The sequence below is a fragment of the Amblyomma americanum genome, chromosome 8 (genome assembly GCF_052857255.1).
Source record: "Amblyomma americanum isolate KBUSLIRL-KWMA chromosome 8, ASM5285725v1, whole genome shotgun sequence".
In the NCBI taxonomy this organism is placed as follows: domain Eukaryota; kingdom Metazoa; phylum Arthropoda; class Arachnida; order Ixodida; family Ixodidae; genus Amblyomma; species Amblyomma americanum.
In genome coordinates, this window is record NC_135504.1 from 60,559,877 (window position 1) to 60,583,109 (window position 23,233).

The window sequence follows — 23,233 nt, forward strand, 5'->3', positions numbered from 1 at the left end:
CCATAGTGGCGGTGCAGGGCATCCGCCCGCACCTGGCGCCGGCCATTATGGTCCTCCTTGTTCATCTTAGTTGGAAGGGGTCGAACCTAGAGGGCGAGTCTCCACAGTTCGGGCACTCGAAACCGTTCCATTGTATGATGTTCATGTTTGATGTGTAACCGGTCCAAGAGGCGGCGACCGGACACGGTCTGAGCGAGAGGCGTGTATTGGTTAACGAGATGCGCCTCGCGAAGTTCCCTATTGGTGTTCACCATCCCCAACGCGAGCAATCGCGCATTGGAAGTGGAGATCGGGAGGTCGAGGGATCTCTTGAAAATTTTGCGGAGGACAACCTCCAAGCAATCTTCGTCATGTTTCCGTAAGCGGAGGTAAGGAGTCGAGTACAGTACTCGACTAGTTATGAAGGCATGGGCGAGCCGCACCGCATCCTTTCTTCGTAACCCTCCTCGCTTGTTGGAAACGCGGCGAACCATTCGGCCCACCTGGTCGCCGACTCTGCGGAGTTTGGCAAGGGTCGTGTCTACCTTGCGATGCTGATTAATGAAGAGACCGAGTATTCGCAGCTCCTGCGATTCACGGATGAGGCCGCTGGCGAGAGAAAGCTGAACGGAGATTTTGCATTTCGGAGAATGTCGAATTTGCACAAATTCAGATTTGGACGGGGAGCACTGGAGGCCGCAGTACGTAGCATAGTTGTGTACTGTGCGCGCCGTTGCTTGCAGGCATTCCTCCATCTCTCCTATGTTTCCCGTAGTAGCCCAGATGGTGATCTCATCGGCGTACAGTGCATGCTGAACACCGCCGACACCCGCCAGCCAGGCTTGGAGGAGCATCATGACAATATTAAAGAGAAGCGTGGACAACACAGTGCCTTGTGAGAACTGGTGAGAGCCCGGTGAGAACTGGCGTGCTGCTAGCTATTACAATTCCTATATTGAGCTTCAACTTTCTTGCAAGGAATTCAATTTCATGCTCACAAGTAGCCTCGACGATGACATAGACTGAAGTCATTTGGTTTCTGTGGGTTATCAACGGGCACGAAAATTTCACCATTGGAAGGCGTTGGCTGCGGCACTAGTTCAGCACCCATTCTTGGAGAACGTTTGACAGATAGCCGAGAACCGACCCTAAAACCATTTTATGGTTAATAAAATCTGAAAACACGTCCCAGCGTTGCTGAAAAAAAGTCACATTCCTTCATATTTAAAGACTGAAGCGCTGAATGAAAACAAAAAGAATGAACAAAACGGGGTGAAGAATGCAAAGAAAAACTGCACTCCGGTTGGGAAATTGGCGCCTCTTGAATGTGAATGCATGGCTGTCAAGCATAAATGTTGGCAATAGGGACACCAAGCGAAGCTCAGAATACGAGGTGTTATTTGCTAACATCTTAGGCGACCCTACAGATTGTCGCAGTCCTTGCCTTACTGAATCAAAAAGTGGACGAAGGTCTGTCATAAAGCACACCATACAACCTTAACATGAACCATAACAAGTCGATTTTTTTTGTTTCGACCCTTTGCCTTTTTTTTGCTGGTTTCATGCAACTTCGAAGCCGATAACTTTTTTGTTTCCATGTAACATTGTTTTTAAAGAACGATGCGGGATCTATGCTATAAATTTTTCTCTTGCCAGCCCACCTCATACCTGTGTGCCGATCCATGTGAGCTTAGAAGTTTGAATTAAAGCTGGAAGATAACGAAGAAGACGGTGTCCTAGAAAAGTGACAGGACGCTAAAGCGCTATGCGATGGTTTGAAAATGGATTCCAGTTCGGCAGCCTGACACCTGCCTTTAAAGCCATATGAGAGGTCAGTGGCTTCATTTTAAAAAAATGTGTAAGCCACCTTTCATACTTCATGAATTGTAAGAACAGTGTACGCATCCTGTGGAAACAGCGTCTCTTGCATTTCTATCACTAATACTCCTTGCACACAAAATAATGAGCTTACTGGCCGTGTAGGCAACCTTAAGTAAGCCTCTGTCCTTAGCCCTATTTTGTGCCTGCGAATTCGTTTGGAAACTCTTTGTTCTGCCACAACTGGTTCTGGTTTGATTCTGCATAAATCCACCGACATTTATTTTTTCAGGTTCCAGAAATATGGGAGTCCACCTACCCGACCAATGGAGCAGTTAGGGAATAAATACGGAAGTCCTACTGAGCTGACCTACCGCGAGTTCTAATATTCATGTGCGAGGTACGAGTTAATTATAGCCGTATACGTGGTTTCTTGCTCAACTGTTAATAATGAAAGCATTTAAAATAAATAAAGCTATATACTGGATTCTTAAAAGGGTTTGCTTCCTGCACGTAGTCTTGGGTGGTTATGACGGTCAACTTTTCTTACGGGTCGCGGCTTACTTCAAGTACGAGTGGCATGTTCAACATTCTCGGAAAAACTGAAAATTAGAGAATTGTTAGAAACTGTTATGAAAATATTCAAGGTTGTGGCCCATTCTTCTGATATGTAGAAAAATATTTCTTTTGAAATGTTTCCATCGATCGCACCGAACAGTAAAGACTGCCATAGACAGCCAATGGGAACGCATTTGATGATAGCAAAAACGTTAAGAAAAAATGCAAGACTGCCGTCGGGTTATCTGCGGATATATTGATTGGTATAATTCTGGTACTCTCGAGGTCACGCGGCAGTGTGTATAAAGGGTGGCTAATTTTCGTAGCACAAACTCCCCTCCGTCCTTCAGCAGATTTGTTACCTTATCGTCTCGTCCTTTATAAGCATGCCGTCCAGGTTAGCTCAGTTGGTATAGCGAGTGCTCCGGTGAAGCGGTGGTCCCGGGTTCGAACCCGAGAAAAGGACGAATTTTTCTTTACGAAGTTTCTGAGAAAGTTGTATAGGTTTTCATTGCAGCCGTACGGCTGCGCTCGGGTGGATGCCAACGAGGAATTACTCCCTTATTACAAACTTACTACACCATGGGGGATTCTCCTAAACATCTGGCCAATACCTTATCCTCAGCTGCTGCTTTCCCACTTTACATTACGTCTAAGGCTTTCTTTACTTCCTCTTTCGATACTGGCGGCATGTCCCATCGATGTACTCTACTGCCTCTCTCATTAACTTTGCGATTACATTGGCTACTGTATAGATTTGTTTAGAACTCTTCGGGTTCGGGTCTTAGCTATCTTATTCATATTGCTAATGACATTGCCTTCTTTTTCTTAACGCATGCACCTGATTTTTGCCTATGCCTAGTTTCTTCTTCACTGTTTTTAAGATACGTCCGTTCTTTAGCGCATGCTCGATACTCTCCGTACTAAACTTCTTTATGAAGCCTACCTAGCGCCTATTTATTCAATTTGATAGCTGTACCAGTTCTATTCTGTCTTAAAATTATATGAAAAAATTGCGTACATAGATGGCTTCCCGCTCAAAAATGCTTTTGTCCAGAATTGTTGGGTATGAGAGTTTATAGCACCATTTGCTCATGTCACAAAGTATACTAATCACCTATAAATAATTACTACCAGCTATCTACAGCTTGAGGTTTACAGTATAATTTATAAAAGACTATAATTTATAAAAGACTTCGGCCGGGATGCGGTTTCATAAGGCAGCAGAAATTAACTTTCTGATCGCTTTAGCTTGTGTCCAAGATGCATACGCCTAGCAAACAATCGGCCATACTCTTCCAACGGCCATTCTTTATACTTTAAGGTCGCTTGGTGGCTATTTCTTTCAAAGATTTAGCCGCTCTAGAATTATTTGGATAATATCTTAAGGAAAATATTTCGTTCTAAAGAGCTTTCATTGGTGCTAAAGGCAACTCGCTGAAATTAAGCTAGTCACTTTTATACGAAAAACCAGCGGAAAAAAACGCGGACTAAAAGACTAGAAGACAAACACGGCGCAACTAAACCACGTTTTTTTTGCGCTGGGTTTTCAATATGAATCCATTCCAACTAGCCCAGTTTTCTGTCCTAATTGATTTCATTACTCGTGTACGACTAGCCTGCTGCCCAGAATCCGCTTTTCACGCGCAAATATTTATTTATTAAATTGTAACATGCTTCAATAAATAATTGCCTATTCAAAAATAGGGGGCTATAAAGCACCACGCGATTGTAAATGTGCATCACAATGTCTCTCCGGCCTCTAGATTACAGGGAGTGTCCGGAGGCTCCCATTGAAACTCACCCAGCTACGGTGATGTTTGTTTTGCTGATGTACACGCGGTGACAAGACAGCTTTTTTCCATATTGTTTGGTTTGTTCTTCCCGTTGTTTTTCGGCTTGCCCGACCAAGATTACGAAGAATAACCTTGCCTTGCCCCTGGGCATCTCTGCCTACGATATCGAGTATGACGCTGAAGAATCTCCGCTCTTGGGACTGAACCTAAGCCGAGGCCAATTGCGGCGTGTTAGGATGTTCAATAACAAGCGCTACTTTTTCAGGAATGGCTTAAGAGACTGCGGCCGACTTGAACCGTGCTTTACCATTACCTAATAAACGGAGTTTCTATGGGAGATGAACCCATGGTACCATGCGACCGATCTGCGGGTTGCTGCGCTATTATGACTTTCAATAACATGATTCTCAAATGTCTTGCAGAGAGGGATTCAACAATCGAGCTTCCAGTTTGGCTAAAAAGATTCTCTTACCAATCTTGTCTTTTTCTGTTTTTTCTATTATTTTTTTGGGTGGGTAAGCCCTAATTCGGTGGCTACCAGCCCCGAGAAAAATCGTACGTTGCCTGTTCTGTTGTTCGCAGGTGGCCTAGCGCGAGCGCTCCATACCGCGGCACTGCCCGCTGATCGCAGTCTTGTGCGTAGCAGGAATTCGTGCTTTCCCACTGATTTGAAAGTATTAAACACTCGATGTATTTTTTATTTTACAACGAGTAGCTGATATAAAGCTGTTCCGCTGAACGTAAGTGGACGTCACGTGGTGCTTTGTTCTTCACAGTGTCCACGTGACTAGCCGCCTTTGACACGTCTGTAGCCGATTTGAGCAGCCGCTCTTGGCCGTAGTTGGCGCCGGGCGCCAGCTTAATCTTCAGGGGACTTTCGGAAGTTCCTTCTGAACAGACGTCCGCGGCTGCTCCGATACGTACTCGTGACCGGTGGCGGAAATGGAAGCGGAGACAAGAGCTGCCCGTGTGAATCCGAGCGTGAACGTGATACAGTTCGTGGGCGAACAGACCACTAACCTCAGCTGCTTAACGAATTACTCGTATCAAAAATAGCGATGCAGAATGGGCGTCAGTTGGTCATTTGTAAAACAAAAAATGTAGCTTTAGAACCAAGTAGAAAAGACGAGGATAGGACGGATGCTACTCTCATGTGCTCGCCATTTCCACGTGACTTTTTGTAAAGAGAATGATAGGCAGCAGCGGCAACCGCACCGCCAGCGCAAACTTTGTAACGAAACAAAATACAAGTTATCGTTAGTTTAGTGAAGAAGGTAATTAGCTTTAGATGCTTAGGTTTGTTCAGCATAACTCCATGAAACCTGGTATTTCTGCGTCCTCTCCAGCATACAGCGGGGATATGGATGCATATCAGGTGCAGTTATACTAGGGACATTTTGCTCATTATTGTATTTACGCTAGACACTTTTGTTGAAAGCACACTTTCAACTCACAACATGAATCAATAAAATTTTACACGACTGCTGCAAAATGGCAGAGTGCCTGAACCTCTCTGGCTAGACATCAACAAGTAGGATTTTGAAGTCTAAAGGCTTGACTGAAACACTACCCGTGTTTCCTTTCAAACATGTTTCGAGGCACCAAATTTCTTTGCCGACCTTACTTCTAATGATATTTCTTATACGAAGTTCTGATAAAAGTTTACTAGTAGATTTACTTCACATGTGCGTCCCGCCAAGCGTCACCGCAATGAAAAAAGCAAATTAAAAAGGAAGCTAATTTCTGTTACGGTGTTAGCAGCTGCATCTGTTCTACCAATCAGATTTAGCTTCCTCTCTAGAGCATGGATTGATGCCGACCTTTAGTCCTTCCTGCGTTAGTCACTTTGTAACTCTTATCGCTTAGGAATTCTTTGTGAAGGCCAAATGTTGCTGAAACACCCAAAGGATAAAAATAAGCTCGGATATAAAGCTGCGACGAGAAAGACAGCCACTCATGAGAGAGGCGAAACGCATGCACGCAGGGCGCGCTATTGGATAGAACGCCCAGTGGAAAGGAGCCTGCAGGACATCAGCCCTGCACCAGCAACTGGCTAACACCAGTACTACTGTAGTTCCACGTCAGCTGTTGTGCCACGTCCTGCACATAACAGCGAGCCGGCAACATGCCATCGAACATCCAGGCATCTGTTTTCGAATGACCGTTCCATCTTCGTAGAGGTGCCGAGTTGACCTGCCGTGATGAAAGGCCTTTAACTAGGAAATATCAGCCGAAACTCTGTACCTTAACTGCGAGAGCATGTGTGTGAAGCGTGGTTTATTTCTCCTTTCCTCCTTTGTTGTTGCTATAAGGCGTGCTGTGTATGCTCCAAACTGGACTCCATTTTTGTCCCTCGACATGCCCACGCGCCCAACAGGCGCTCAGTCTCACTGCCATCTTACTGTTATTACAAACACCAACTTGTTAGTATATGCAGAGTGTTTCACCTAAGATATTACACAATCTTCTGTCAAGTAACGCCGCCATCGTGGATGAAATCCCTATGTTGTCAACAGGCGTATAAGCATGACACATGTCGACATCCACTTAGTCGGGCAATCCAACTTTGGTCTGTCTAAAGGTAGCATCCTAAGGAGGGACATTACAGCTGGTGACGTCATTCTCTGCAGTGCTGACTTCACGGATACTGCGCTGATATGCTGACATATACTCTTGGTATTTATAGCGAATTGGTGTTACTCATCGTAGGTTATACGAAAAATAAAATAAAAATAATAAATTTGAGTGTTTGCAGGGTAGTGCGTTAGGCAGTAAAGATGCTTCAGTAAGATGCTTCAGATTCACCATGAGCCACACAGCATGAAAACAACTACGAACCTGAGGCAGCAACCATAAGGAGAAAGCTCTGTCTTCTAGAAGCAATGTGCCTCCCACTCAATACAAATGTGTGACAGGCCTCTCTTGAAGTGCCATGGTGGGATCCTACATCACGACATATCAAGAGAGGCCCTTAGTGGATGGTCTTTAAAATATACTTCTCTATTTTTCGCCTTGCACGCATAAACCGCGGGAATTGAGGTAAGGCATTCGGCGTTGGAATAACCGACATAAGCAAACCGGACTACGTGTGCTGTGGCAGAAATGCAATAACGATGAAAGATTGACCAGATGGTTAAGGATCACTCCGAGAAAAAGAGCAAAAAACTGGCAACGGTTACACTCTGTTAAACCTGGGTGTAGAACGTTAGGTCTGTTAGCACAGTGAGTTACACTTGACCTAAGCTTTCCAACGGTGTATGACTGGGTGCTACAGCGCGATGTTTGGTTTTAACTCAAATTAACTAATTAACGGTAATAATTCGGGTCGATAACTGGCACAGCGCATTTGCACTCAGCCTAAGCTTTCCAATGGTATGACGTGATGATCTAGCACAAAGTTTGGTTTTAATTACAAGTAACTAATTAACGCTAATTCGGCCCAATATTTCGTCGATATAACTGCGTAATTGACTAATGGTCCAAACTCATGGTTGATCACATGACATATACTCTGATTAGACACATAGTTAGACAGTAGCGAAATCGACTGGGTCCCGCTGTGACCTTGGCTGATCATGAAGGTCAAAGTGCCGGCATGAGGCGTTTTCCGAAGTTGTACCCCGGAGAGTACAGCCACAATCTAAAAATGACGTGAAAGTACCTATAAACGTAGGACAACAGCTGGAGGAAGTACAAGATCGTCAACTGTTTAGGAGGTGAACTAAAGGCCACAATATGCCAGAGATGCTCATCTAGAGACAATTGACCTGGAAGAGTACTGGCTTTAATGTTCTTTGTTAGGCTGCCAAATTTATTTTTTCGGCAAGAGCCTTTTGAGGGAAACACTCACTGTACACTGAGAAATTTGAGAACAGATTTTAAGCGGGCTTTGCGTTTGTTTCCTGAAAATGTTCTTCCCAGATGGTATCTCATATCTTTCGTCCAAAGGAGCTGAAGGCAATCTGAAATTTTTTGAAACAATCTTGGTGCATTGTTCAGAAGAGAAGGATAAATGCCGTAATGATTGCTAGTATCGGTACATAATACTAATGCCTGATACCCGGGCCGGTGCATATTTAGTATGGACATGTCAGTTAAAGAAACCGTCGCATCGTGAGGCTCTTCGTAACGCCCTTGCATCCAAAATCTTCAAGTGTCTGCTGTGATTCTCTTTCCGATGGAGAATCGAAAAGCATATTTAGGCGCATTCCGAACAATACGAAGCTTATTTTTGTCCACAAACCTAGCAAAAGCTGAAGAAAAAAAAGATTTGGCAGTTTCCATCTGGATTGCAATATACGACTGCTATAAGCTGCCCATTGATTAACGATAGAAGCACCTTGTCCCTGTGAGCGTATGTGCCGTTCTGTGCCTTTCATCTGTGCCTGAACTCTATATAAGACAGTAATAATCGCCTGTCATAGCTGCGCTGCAATGGATAGACTCTAATGACAGTATGCCCCGTGGTCGTAAAATTGCAAAGCACAGAAGTTGTCATCTGTGCCATGTTAATTACAAAGCAGAGAAAGAACCCCCTGTTTCATAGCGCCGACTCAGTGGATGACTTCCAATGCAAGTGTACACCGCAGTCGCGAAACGCTAAAGCACATTATTGGAACAGCGCAAGACGTGGACGGGAAAAAGAGGACACTGGCACGGCAACTGTTCTACATTAAGGGAACAGCGCAAAGAAGCGGACGTGAAAAAGAGGGCACAGACAGGGCGCAATGTCAGTGTCCTTTTTTCACGCCCACGTCTTGGCGCCGTTACCATAATGCGGGGACAAGTTTTCCGGGATTCCACTTCGTCCAAAGCTCAGTAACAGTCGCCTGCGTCATACCACCCAGGCAATGGACTGCTTGTAATGGAAGGATTCCCCTGTTACAGTCACTGAAAAATTCTCACACTACCCCATTGGTTTACCAGTGCCGCCGTACTTGAAAGGTATATGACTACCACAGCCTATTATTGCCAAATCAGGTCGAACGAGCCGTAACAGGTAAACTGCACAAAGCGGCGACCTTCAAGTGGCTCTCGGCTGTCCTCTAGAATGCATCTTGAAACCGCGCAAAAAAGACAAGGACGAGGAAGAAACCAACAGGAAAAAGCGCAGTTTCTTCCTCGTCCCTTGTCTTTTTGCGCGGTTTGAATATGCATTCTACTAATAGTCACCAACTAGCCCGCCTCTCTCTAATATACTTGTCCTCTAGAACCTGCGTAAGTGCACAAGCTTCCGCTTAAAACAATGTTAAAAAATTCCAGCTTGCTGTTCAATTAGTTTAGTTTATGGAGGTTTAACATCCCAAAATGACTCCAGCCATGGGGGACGCCGTAATTTATGGCTCCGGATAATTTCGACCACCCGAGTTTTTTTGACATGCACTAGTATTTCGTCTCCACCGAAATGCGACCACCGCGGGAGGAATCGAACCCGTGTTTTTCGGGTCAGTAGCCGAGCACCATAACCACTGAGCCACAGCGGCGGCCATCACAAAGGTGATTGTTGTATGGATGCACTAAGCAGCGGCTGCCATCTATCTCCCAAGTCCGGAGGTGATGGGAGGAGGAGGAATGTGGTACTCTGGCAAAGCTTCCAGTGAGTCTATTCCCTGTGGGGTTCCTCGATGCCAGCGCTGGGTGGAGACAACTTAAGCGACGCCGCCATATTGAATCACAAGTGGCCTCTTCCATGTGCCGCGAAATGCTCGACTGGTAGTCCAGTGTAGCTCTCGCTGCAAAAGGCCGTTCAAGTTAAAGCACTTTGAAGCGCGCCGAGAGGGCGAACGGCGCCGTTACAAACGCTAGCGCCGCTGATCCCGTGTGATTCAATATGGCGGCGCCGCTTAAGTTGTCTCCACCCCGGTGGCGCTGGCATCGAGCCACCGTTTATACCCTGGGTCGTGAAACGCCACCTCGTGTTGCTGAGCGCCAGTACGCGAAAATTAACAGGCCACGCATTCCAGGGCGAATAATTCTTGAGTGTTTGGTTAAACTGACTCGTAAAAGTAAAAATAATTTTTTTGCGCTGTTTATTTGCTATCCGCATAATAGACACAACGGTAGGGATGGCTGTTATAAATGCAAAAAAAAATAGCAGACGGTTTAGCATGGCTAAGCGCGGAATATCGTGCGGTAGCACTAGATAGTGTGGGCACTTGAGGTCCTTACGTGCTAAAGACATTTGAACTAAACGCCTTTTATATAAAAGCCTTTCCTCTAAAGGCATTTACAATAAAGCCCTTCACCCTAAATGCCTTTAACATAAGGCCATTGCCTTAAAGGCCTTTGGGTAGAGACCTGGGTAACGGCCTAAATGCTTTTACCGAGGTAAAAGCCTGCCAAGTGTACACACCTGGAGTGCACATCGTCTTACGATCGGCTTACCAAATTGGGTCTAAAAGTGATCAATGTGGTGGTCCCTGTATCCAAGCATCACAAGATGCAAAACTGTCCGGCGAAACACCCGCTGCAGCCAGGCGCAGGATTGTGGTCGGTTTTATATCTGCCCAGAACCACAATGGATGATGACGGTTGATTTCCACTTATTGGGAGCGCCTTACTCGGCCCCCGGGGCGGAAGAACAAGCCTCGGAAGTGAAGTCATTTCTGACTGACGGCCGATGTGAGGGCAACCCCGACTGGGATTCTCCAAAGTGTCTGAAGTTTGTACTAAACTCGCTTCCGAAAATCTTAACACTACCGATCAGTGTTATCTGACTGGCAGGCTTAAAAAGCAAGTATCCTCTCCAAAACAATGTGCTAATAATAAAAGACTCTGGTCGGTAGGACAAGTGTACAATGTCATCGAGATCTATTTAATGAAAAATGTTCCACAGAACATGCTTAAAAATTCATGTCAGTAGTAGTCTGGCGGAAACGCCGGACCGAAGCGCCGTGTCATTTCTCCTGCGATAATCTTCAGGAAAGAATGGGGAGGTATGTCATTTCCGTCTATTTCGACGGAGTCGCTGTCATCGCCAATATCATCCAGTACAACGCACCTGCTGGCGTTGTGAGTGTCGAGCAATATTTTTATCTGGAATAAAAAAAATTAATGCCCATACATCTATCTGCTTCATATTATTATATTTATTTAACTCATGCTTAGATAGCGCCGAACAGACGCCTGACATGTCATGTTTCTTGTTCTTATGTGTCGTCTTTGTCGCGGTGTTCCCAACAAGAGGATAATTAAAAAATAGAACGTGCCTTCACTGAAGGAAACACAATCTCAAGGGCGAAAATATGATTTGAAACATGCAAGAAAATCTTGCCACATAAACTTGTTACCTATTTACGTCTCATGTAATTGTCGGGTCGTGTTATTTAATGGCCAGATAACCATTTTATTAACCACATATTTTCTTGAATGAATACATTTCGAGAGCACGGTTTATTTTGCTTCATATTTTTGGGCAACCTATACACTTAGCTGCTATGCTATATACTGAATATCTCAACACGACTGGCACTGTCTCCCAATAGGTACATCTGATTATGGGGCCAGTGCGAAAGCGGGATTAGTCCTTGACGGCACTAGCTGCTTGATATGACAGAGATGTGGTGCGAGAAAAAACCGAACTACAAAACAGCCGGGAAAAATTTTGTTCAAGAGTATGCCTGAAAAATAGGGCGAAAGAAGATTTCTGTAAGAATCTCGACAGTCTACCTTGAGATCCCATATTGGCGCGCTACCTACTACACCACGACACGATTCCGTCATAGTTTATTATTCTTTCATGACAGATGTATCGCACTTTTTCAAGTGTTCAGTTATTTTTATCAAGTGACGAACTTACAGGGGCACCGAGCAGATTACTCCCGAAGGCCTACTGTAGCGTCCTGCAGACTCCCGGGGGTGCCCCTGATATTACGGCTCCGTATCCACAGTCTAATAGGAGTTGAAGCATCTTATATTATCGCAACTTTCCCAACGCCTGATGTTTTCTAGTCCTCCCATAGCACTCGTGTTTTTTGCTACCCACTGAGCCTTGCCGCTAATATCATGGCGCAAGGCGTCCGGCATGTTTAGAACCGGTTAACGGGGCAGCGAAACATCAAGTTAACTGCCAAGCAAAAACTTTACGCATGTAAACACATCAGGTAACCTTAGATGATTAACACCTATGCTAGTTTTTAAATGACACAATAGCAGCGAAAAAGCGAGAGCAAACGGAATAGAGCGAGAGGGGCGCTATGCCATTTGTTTTCTTAAAACTTAATGGAGTTCCGCTGTCAGCAACATCGAACGCAGTTATGACGGAGATTTACTCAAACCCCTCATAAGCAAAGCAAAAGCCTCTTCGAATAAATTAAAATACTAGGTCTGGACGGCGTTATATCGGCAAGAAAATAGCAGTCAATAAGCTAATTTGCGCAGCGCACTAAAAGAGGCGATATTATTCAAGGAGACGGAAGCGGCGACCGTCAGCTAGGGGCCAAGCACTTAGGCAGGAAGCACGAGAAAAAAAAATAGTAATTTTGTTTTTATAATAACACCAGTTCTGCTTGCCGGTTTTTACGTCATTGATCTCAAAAATTTGTTTAAAGAATATAGGCTAACACAATAAGGCGCCTTTGCTCGTTGCGCGGCAGATAATCATGCTTTGGCACTCGAGTTATGATAGCGGGATTTTCAGAGGCTCCAGTTCTATAATGAGAAAAATCCCATGAATCTGAAATAGTGGTCGGGACCTCAGTCACGTTTCTGTCGTTTCGTAATCTACAGACTCACCTTGCTTTCAACGTGTTTAGGCAGGTCACAAAAAACGGTCTTTTCTTCAATGTGCAAAATTTTCGTTTCGGCCGCGTCTCCTTCGGCATGTTTGCTCGCGGAAACCTCGCTGCTCATATTTGATTCTGCAGCTATCTGCAAAGGCGTGAACCGAAGAATTAGGATCGCAGATTTGTCTCGTGTAATTAACCAGAGAGCTATGACATTGAGCACAACTGCGGTGACGCTAGCAGGTAAAGTGAACAGGATGCAATAAAGAACAAAAATAATGTAATCGTTCATATGCAATCTATGTGAGCGCGTGCACTTGGCCTGAATATAAGGTATCGAAAACGTGACCGGTGGTCTATTATGTAACGAATAGTATTGAAGAGGAATACCACATTCCAGCGAGTGGTAGAATGTCAGCTGGACCGAGTAAGTTTTTTAAGGAGAAATTTCAAGCGGTTTCAGATAAAATTTTCACGACAACATTAGTGAAACGAGCATAAGCAAATTTAATGGCAGTATTTTGTGGCACATGTGAGGGTGACCACCACAGATTTTTGGAGTCTTTGTGACATGTTTTCGGGGGATCTATGATGCCGGTCTTGCTAAATGCCGGTGACAAAATAAAAATGCGTGTTTTCATTGAAAAAAAAAACCCTGCTTATTGGGAGAACTAGTAACCACAACCTATTCAAACTACTCGATGGCGGCTATAGGTGCAACTGCACTATGTGGTGTCGAAGATTGAAATCTCCGCCGGTCTAGGACGCGATAAAGATAAAGCTTACGAAAAACCTGGGACTGAGCGCGCGCATTGCAATGATAACAATTTCGAACATCATAGTAACTCGTGCACAAGGCAAGTCTTTCTAGGGAGACCTGCTCACGTCTTGTTTGGCGAATCAAGTGATTAGGCCACTGAATAAAACAAACAAACAAACGAATAGAAATGAAAACAAACACCGCTATATGGCAACAACAATAATGCTCTTCAAAAGGCACCTAAAACTCCTTTGACCTTCACTTTAACGCAACAATACGGCTCTGTAAGTGCTAGTTATGCTCGGGGAGTTAGTTCATCGAATAAAATTGCAAACTACGCAAAACAAAAACACTAGACCGGAAAAAAAATACACAGGCACATCAGTACAAAGATTGCAATTACACATATGGACGCTTTTCTGCGGCATTGTTTTACAGTGCTGTACAGTGTTTTCTTAGATGTGTACTGAAAGAACTATACGCGTGTTAGTGACGCACGCTGATAACCTTACGCTGATAACGCTTATAACCGCTGATAACGACGATGTGGTTACATAAAATACGTTGAGTTCGGTAAGTGATCATGTCCTTGACTTTGCTGGAGCACAGATAGGCTTAATAAATCGGCCGCTCCATGCACGACGTCTACAATGGCCGACTAAACTCGTGTCAGCGTACTGCATCTTTTTTTTTGTTATGCTAATGCGTGCAATAACTTCTGTGATTACCTCGTAGCTGTGTCCTTTTGCACCATACATTTGTAAATCCTTGAAATGTACAGTATGACTACTCACGCTAACGCCCATCAACTTTGCGGAGGTGTTACCGGAAAAGCCAAGGACAATGTATGGAGCAATCCGAGCACTATGATTTCCTACCCTCCTTCGGCTGTATCTCTCGTAGTCCTTCGGCTCTGGCTTCAGGTTGTACGAGAAATCGCCGCCGGTGATGCGTACAGCGTTGCACGCAGTGGTTAACGAAAAGCAGAGACCTGTCTTATTGAGGTCTTCCGCCCACTCGTCAAACTTGCTCACAACGTTAGCCTGCAAGGAATATGCGTCAGGGTCGCAAACTCTTCAATGAAACAAAAAAACGAAAAAATCGTTCGTCGTCTTCCCTCTCTCAAGATCATTTCCAGCGTGCTCCTAACGTGACTTTTTCGGAGCTTACTTTTTCACGCTGTCTTCCACACAGCATGCAAAAAATGGAAGAAGTGCTCGAAAGGAAAACATACCGCTTTTTCGACTGTTAAAACGACCGATGCTGAAAGGCAACAGCTTAGACGCGTACGCCCGCAAGACGCGGGCGCTTAGTTTTAGCTGCTGTGAGACGTGACGTGTGCCGTGACAGCCCCGCCAGGAGGTGGCCGACCTAACGGAGTGCATATTATGGGTAGAGAGCTGATACAACACATCAGCTCTGCACACGTGGTCTTCGCTAGTACCTCATTAGAGATGCTAGGGTAATCCAATTGGCAATAGGTGGTGGTACTCGTGAAGTGGCGTGGCATATGTTATATGGGGCGTCACATCTCACAAGTCCAGCTTTCTTGGACAAAAATTTAAATATTGGAATATTGTAAGATACTGTTACGGAAATATTGAAGGTACTGGTCCATTCTTTCTATGCGTAGCAAAATATTTGTTTTAAATTTTTTTCCATCGCTCGTATCGGGTAGTTAAGTCCAATAAGGAATGTTTGTGACGATAGCAAAAACGTTCATATAAAAAAAATGCAAGCCTTCCGAATGGAGATCTGTGGATATGCTGATTGTTATGCTGAAATCTCTCCATATATGAAAAAAATTGCGTTCATGAAGTATTCCCCGTTGAAAAATGCTTTTGTCCAACATTCCTGGATATGGGCTATAAGAGACGTCGTTGTTGAGAGCTCGAGTTTAATTTCGACCATCTGGCGTTGTTTAACGTGCGCCAACGTCACACCGCACCTGGAAAATTTTTTCCGTTTTTTCTTCCATCGAAATTCGGCCGATGCGAAAGGGAGTCAATCCCGCGACCTCCGGCTGAGCAGACGAGCTTCAGAGTCATTAAAACCACCGCGTGTGGTTTTCCTTGTTGTGGCCATGGCTCACATAACTGCGGGGATGATGGAATAGGATAATTTCGGCAGATCACGTTTGGGCTGGTGCTGCCACTTGTGGCTAAACTGGCACCATGAAAGAACAGCACGCGTCAAAACAGCGCACAGAAAACAGCACAGTTTGGCTGCTGACCCGAAAGAGGCGGGTTCGATCCCGGCCGTGGCGGTCGAATTTCGATGGAGGCGAAATTCTAGAGGCTCGTGTACTGTGGGATGTCAGTGCACGTTAAAGAACACCAGGTGATCGAAATTACCGGAGACCTTCACTATGGCGTCCCTCATAGCCTGAGTCGCTTTTGAACGTCAAACCCAAATAAATCAAAGCAACACAGTGTCAAAACAGCGCATGGAAAAATGGCACAGCGATAAAACGCAACAGGGAAAAAACAGCATGGAGACAAAACAGCGCGCGTCACAACAGCACGCCGAACAAAACGGCACAGCGACAAAACCATAGAGCGAAAAAACATCACGACTACAGAAAACCGCACGGAAAAACAGCACGATGACAAAACAGCACATCGGAGTACAGTGCAGTGTTACTGGAGGGGTGAACTATCATAGCGATAACCGGAAACGGTAAATCACAACACATGTGGCAGTGACCTTTGGAGTTAGCGAGTGCTCGTTTCACAGACCTAATAAGGCACGCGGTAGGGCAATATAAGCGATCTGAAATATAGACTTTTTTATGGCGGGAAATGGAATTAATAACGCTCAAAAAGTTGTACTGGAAGGATAGATTTTGTGGGTTGACCATCATGGTGCTGAATTCTGGCAAATAAGCCCGACGTAGGGTTCTGGGTGTACCAGAAGTTCTTACTGTTCAAAACTCTCGCTGTCGGCAATTGAATCTTCAACAATTTTGTTTGGAGCGACACACAGGGCCTTCACACATTGAAAATATCCAGTATGCGATACTTACTTTTAACGATGGCAGGATTGCCAAAGCCGACATCTTCAGGTTGTTTTGCGTTTAACCAGGACGCTGCACAGTGGCTGTCTGAGGCTAGACTCCAGCTAGTTACGGTGGAGATTCCAACTCCACTCTAACTAGCTGGAGTCTAACTGAAGTTTGTTTTCTATTTTCTGTTCATTTCGCATATTAGGCTGCCGTAAGCTTCAATAATCAAACATGCCTTAGGCTGTCTGCAACGGCTCTGTATTTCGTGACGAAAATAGCGAATAGATTTGTGTGGTGTAGTGTGAATCGTTTCAATAAAAGGAAGTTCGGTTCAATATTCGAATTCTATGACACGAAACTAAAATTAGATGTCTATTTCCCTTTACACACTTTCGCTCGTCATTTATGTTCTTTCTTGAAGCTGTTAGATGCCATTTGGATGCTTCCGAATTTCAGAACCTTTGCGTCAAAACAGCACGAAGCACAAAAAATTGCTAGTATACATCAACCTGAATTCGAACCAGAGATGCGCTAAGCTTTTCGACGCCTTGGAGCGCTCGGCCATTGCAGCAGCCGCTCGGTCTCTCTGTTCGAATTGGTAGCCTCTCTCGCTATGCCACGGAAGTCATCACCACGAATGTTAGCTATGGCCGCTGAAGAACTGGAGACGGCGATGACACGTCAAAGAGGGAAATCAAGCGCTAGACGCCATGCATGCTGCCTATAGGAAGCGGCTGCGTACGGCAGCACGTAATGCGTCATAAACAGCCAAGGTAAACGGAACCTAGCTAGCAAATAAGACAATATAAACTAACCAGGGCATTTGACGGCAGAGCAGATGCCCGGGATCTTTTATCTCTACGTTGCCCAAATTCTTCTTCAATAATACAGAAAGAAACTGCATGATTGAAGCCAAGCAGGAAAGGACTACATAACCACTCTGCCAAATGTACAGTTCAAGCAACGCTATTCCTCACTGAATGAGCCTGCCCTGTGAAACGAGCACTCGCTAACTCCAATGGTTGCGGCCACATGTGTTCTGATTTACCGTCTGCGGTTATGGCTATGATAGTTACACCCTCCAGCAGCGCTGCGCCGTACTCCGATGTGTTGTTTTGCCGTCGTGCTGTCTTTTCCTACGCTTTTCTGTCGTCGTGCTGTTTTGTCGCTGTGCTGTTTCGTCACTGTGCCGTTTTGTCTGGCGTACTGATTTGAAGCGTGCTGTTTTTTTCCTGCGCTGTTTTGTCGCCATGCTCTTTCTGCCGTTTTGTCACTGTGCCGTTTTTCCCTGTGCTGTTTTGTCGCCATGCAGCCTTTTTGCCGTTCTGTCACTGTGCCGTTTTTCCCTGTGCTGTTTTGTCGCTGTGCTGTTTTTGTGCGCTGTTTCTACCCAATGCTGGTTTGACGTGTGCTGTTCTTTCGTGTCCCCGTAGCTTTCATGCCGCTCTGGAAATTTAGTCTGACAGCCATGGTCTTCTAAAGGAAGTTGATGATGACACTTTTTCTGGGACGCAAGGTAAGGTCTGTGCGATGGACCTCTTTCTTCACAATTACACATTAAGCGTCTATGTTATAGGGCCTTGTGTCCGTCGGGTGGAAAGGAAAATCGTATTCGAAACCGGCCGAATCCTCTTGCCAGAAGTGCGTGCCGTCAACGCCAGATCGGCGCGTAGATCTCGCCTACGTACCGGCGCAACGTTGAAAACGGCTTTTCTTAGTTATTAAACATGCGTAAAGTACTAGTTTCCTCTAGAAGATTTATTAAGTAATTTTTGGTTTTATATCAGTACCGAGTGTCAAAAACATCCTGGACACTATTTGGGCTTAGCATACCTTTCAGCCTTTTAGTAGAGGCCGACTGGATTCTTCTAACCACTCGCATTTCTTTCATAAATATTGGGGTATCGGAATCAAAATTTAGATATATAAGCTCGGCTGATTCTCTAACAGCCATCAAGCAGAGAAATGAGGTTATATGACATGTTCTATTGAACGGTGTCATGTTTTTTTTTCTGTTCTGGCCCGTGTGAGGCGTTTGATTGCTCAATGGTTTCTACACAAATTTAATTCCAGTTGAGATAAAATAAGGCCCAACAAGGATAAACTGGAATTCACTCCAACGAACAATGCATGAAAATTTGTGAATAAATCAGCAGGAGAAAATCTCCGCATTAATTAAGCTATGTGTAGCCATGGCGTAGAAAGCGGGTTTTAGATGTGCCCAAAATATACACGAGAATTATAGTGTCTAATCTGCCTTTAGTAGCGCAGTACAAGTGCTAGGATGCTTACCATGCCCACAATGTGTTCTGCCGGCGAGGATATAGGGTTCGGAGGATATATTCCGAACAGCTGAGGGATATCACCCATAGCCCAGTAAGGAACGTTTGTGGTGAAGCTCGTTGTAATACCGGCAATGTCGGCACTCCTGTGTAAATGAGTCCTAAATTACTATGCGAAGACACATAGTCCTGCCCATAGACAGCAAAATATTTGACCCTCCCACCTTCCGCCGCTTGCGGATGGGAATAACGCCAGCAATAAGTACAGTTCCCAAAGAGCACACTTTTCAAGCACTTATTGAAACGAAGCTTTAATTGCCCCGTTCACATGGAGGAAAAATTTATCTCCGTCCATGCATTATTCAAATACGAAACAACAAACTGATTTACTAGGAATGACAGTCGTTTATTTATAAAAATTAGATATTTAGACGAATAAGTTATCTGAATTTTCCAAGTTTTTTTTTCGAAAGGCGCCCACACATAGGGCTTTGGTCTGTACATGAAGAAGTAACGGTTAGAGTTGACGAAAGATGTCGGACACACTATCGTCTGCATGCCGTTGTACTTAAAGGGGAAACGGTGATAGTGACAGAATGCCGCCATTATCGTCAGCCTAATACTTCCACCGTAGAACATAGGCCTCCACCTATATATATATGGAGCAAAGCTCGTGCTACGACATCAGCGGCCACATTATTTCCGCAAACTTTCAATACCTCTCCTCCCCGCCACCTTGCATTCCGTCCAATGCTGCTAGCGCAACCTCTGCTACACACACCTACAACACCGTACAAGGCCACCTAGATCTATCGCGAAAGATTAAGCGCTTAGGAGAGCGGCTTATTCATGAGGAAGGTGATCTGTACGGCTCGGGACAACTGATTAGCCGAGCGCCGTCTGGGGGTGAACACGAAAACTTTAAATTGGACGCTACTAAGCACCCAATAAAGTTTACCTATCAAAGACCAGGCATACAGATACGACAGGATTGAACAGCGCACAAAGGAGGAGGACAGGGAATGAAACGAGACACACAGACATTGTCGTGTGGGAAAAGCTACGTTCGTCAAAGCGGTATGTATCTGAACGACCGCCTCTGGGAACATTGTAACAACGTGTCTGAACAGCGATGTGGGTTACTAGACGTACACTGCAGAAAATGCAAGCCTGATGGTAACAGTGCAGATGATGATGGCGGATCAGATCAGGTTTCCACTTGTCAGGCCATCTACCAAGACTTCGCTGTTATTTCCAAACACAGATGTAAACTGATTCGTGATATTAATGAAACCGAAATGATAGACCGTTTAGGTGGCTTTTGTGCATCGAAGCCATTGATCGCTCTGAACTGTAAGGAACTGTTGTACCTCCGTCAGCGCCTGAATGTTCCGCTTGTCGCGCATGCGTGATGTTGGTCAAGATATACCTATATATTCCGGGCCGAAGTTCGAAATAAACTGTTGTAAGTACAGCTCCCTTGTGTCTCATCGTTTCTTTCCGTGTGTCCTCGTCGTTTGTGCACTGTTCAATCTTGTCATGCAATACCAACATGTCCAAACTGCACCTTAGTGAAATATTGATACGGATTTAAAAGAAACTCGCGCATGATCTTGCACATTTCAGTGTCGTTCGCGCTCATTAGTCAGGTACGTTGAAAGTTTTTCGATAATGTCAGTTTTTATTTCCTTTCTTTCGTGCTTGTTTTCAACTGCCAACGAATAACACTGAGTGAACATTTTTCATGAGCAAAACGTTTTTTTTTTTTTTTAACTGCGCACCACTTCAGCCAGACAACTGTCTCCACTATTCCATCCATCTGCCGCAAAGAAAGGCTTCACTTCAAGAAAGATAAAAATTCGGTGTGTTAATTTTTTGTTTCTGCCAGGCTTCTACCTCTATATTAAATACTAGTGTAAAGTCCAGACTGACAGCGCAGCAGTCTTACAGGAGTTATTTCCACCTTTTATGACCTGCAGTCGCTAGGAAGCCTTTTCCACAATGCTCGTTCGCAGGAGTTCTTTCCCACATCGCGCCATGAACTTCACTGGAGGCGATGTTGAGATCCGGAACAGTACTTGCTATTTCTGTAGGTACGAAACTGTTCGTACACAATGCTATTATATCAAACATTCGGCGCACTGTGTTTGGCTAAGCTACGAGTAAAAATGCAAGCAAATACTATGAGAGCTGTAGGTGGCACCCATCTATGCGAGTGCCGTTGTAAAATGGGTACTCGATCTAGCTGACAGGTTCCTAGCTTGAGAAGCGCCATTTTAGAGGCTCATATAGCTGTAAACGTAATCAATATATCTACTTTATATCCGCCAAAAAATAACCTTGTTACTGCCACCTGAAGACGTCTTATACATCCTGGAAGTTATTTTTTTTGTAAGCTTAAAAAATAGCAGAAGTTAGCTTGCATAAGCTCGCTGCTCGTTACTTTTTCTTTGCTTCTGCGGCAAGGCCAATCGTCGGCTGTATGACAGCTGTATATATTGTGCTTACTTTGGAGTTAACGGTGCCTCAGCGCGGTGTGTGAGTGAACCACGGCGTCCACATGTGGTCAAGTAAATGTGTTATGTATGTAAAAAGGGATATATAGTTTTCGAGAAAGTACATTATCTGCTCGTGATTTAGGCGGGCCCGGTGTATTAGCGGCTCGAAACTAGGAGTAGTCATGTACACTCAGATCACACAGAATGCATCATCGTTCATAGAGAAATATGTTCATAAAGAACACATGTATAATCTCCGGCATACCATTGATAACATAGACAGGAATCGTACAAACAACGGAACACAAAAGTTATATCAGATTCCCGACTTCTTTAATAATCACGCCATGGTTATGAGTATCATTACTGACAGTTTCTTAGCTCAAGCATTAAAAAAAAAATCATGAACACACATTTTCTGAAATCACAATATTTACTATTTCCTTCTTTTTTCCGGCTTCTAAGTAGACACCTGATAGTTTTGTTATGAATGCGCTTATTGTTCCTGCTTATTCATTTTCTCTGCATAGTACTACATGCCACTTATTTCAGCTGCTTGTTTCCTCGCAATATGACTTAGTCCTGTACGCTACGTTATTTTAATGGGCTCCTTTTATGGCGGTGATTACTGATCGAAAGTTTCTTCAACGCTGTTGAGTAACTGCTGTTGAGTGATGTGTTGGGGAGGGGTAAGGGGGCCGACACTGAGTCAGGCATTAATTTGCCTTTATGTCGGCCTCCTATGCATCTACTACTGCTGCCTGAATAAAATAACGGACTTTGCCTGATGCTCTGGCAAAATAGCGAAAGTAGCGGGACGCAGACAAACAATTCACCGACGATTACAATACTTCCCAATTTAAAACTGGACCGCAGCTGTTAAATGATTTGATTTTGCACGCGTTTTTTCGAAGCTAGAACTACGACACGGGGGGACCGCTGGGCTAAGCAACCTTCATAATTATAGGGCGCACCGTGTCTGTTCGTCACTTCGCGCCATAACAGGCGCACACGCCCACATAGCGTCCACAGTGCAAACGCTCTCTCACCCTCCTGCCGAAGCTCGTGTCGCCATTGGCCAAGCGAGGAGTGAAGTTTCTAGAGGTTTCGAGTTTCTTCTCTCCGACCGAGCGCCGCAGTTTCGTCTGGCCACCGGCGGGCGCACGCGTCGGCGGCCGGTGTCTCTCAACTTGGCCCTTTGTCGGTGCACCCTGTGAACGTCCATGAAGGCCCTTACTTCTATTACTCAACTGCCATTCAAGGATAACCTTCGCCGCACCCCATATTCTGCGGTATTACAGCAGCTCCTCTCCTGCGCCCCTGCACAGCAGCGGTTTACCCAGCAGACTTTCATCACCACCCTCGAACGGATTACCATTGTGCGGTGTTCGCGTGTGTCTGCTGCTCGGATACCTCGCTCTGGATTCTGGAAGAAACGGTGACATTTTCGCACGCACCTCGTGCACCTGCTTCTTCGTTCTGCCTTGTTGCCAATTCTCTCCTCCCGGGCTTCCCAACGCCCTTTCCTTCGCGCGCCACCGAGCCGCCGTTCGTGCCCGCTCATCTCGCGGCTTTTGCACGCATTCCACTTTGGTGGCTACTTTTTTATTCAAGTCTGCCGTCTCTTCTACTTTCGTCAGCTCCTCTAAGGTTTTTGAGCGTGTGCGGTGCGCTTTTCGGCGCGTTCTCCGGGGGTTCTCGTCTTGGCGCGTGTGCCGTGGGGTTGGCCGCAGTCGTCGGCGTACACAGGGCTGGTGGACGCGCGCTTTGCTATTTAAGGGCGGTAGTCTGCGTTGACGCGTTCACGCGTTTGCA

The 23,233-nt window shown here is 45.1% G+C and overlaps 2 protein-coding genes across 2 annotated transcripts in view; one reads left to right on the forward strand and one right to left on the reverse strand.

Annotated features, from left to right (window-relative positions):
- Positions 1-23,233, forward strand: part of LOC144102418 (sodium-coupled monocarboxylate transporter 2-like) — a 639,582-nt gene that overhangs the window by 209,846 nt on the left and 406,503 nt on the right. The window lies entirely within an intron of this gene.
- On the reverse strand, positions 11,007-19,055 carry LOC144101515 (uncharacterized). The gene is made up of 4 exons (XM_077634689.1): positions 18,931-19,055; positions 14,513-14,677; positions 12,885-13,019; positions 11,007-11,186 (listed from the first exon to the last, which is right to left on the reverse strand). Exons 1-4 carry the CDS (start codon positions 19,006-19,008, stop codon positions 11,007-11,009), a joined length of 558 nt encoding a protein of 185 aa, XP_077490815.1. The 5' UTR covers positions 19,009-19,055.

Bases quoted from the DNA above. Each gene is read 5' to 3' on its own strand.
- LOC144101515 (XM_077634689.1), bottom strand. From the start codon at position 19,008: ATGGGTGATATCCCTCAGCTGTTCGGAATATATCCTCCGAACCCTATA. The intron at 14,678-18,930 runs GTAAGCATCCTA...TATTCCTTGCAG, and splicing joins CAGAACACATTGTGGGCATG to GCTAACGTTGTGAGCAAGTT. The intron at 13,020-14,512 runs GTAGGAAATCAT...ACGCCTTTGCAG, and splicing joins AGAGATACAGCCGAAGGAGG to ATAGCTGCAGAATCAAATAT.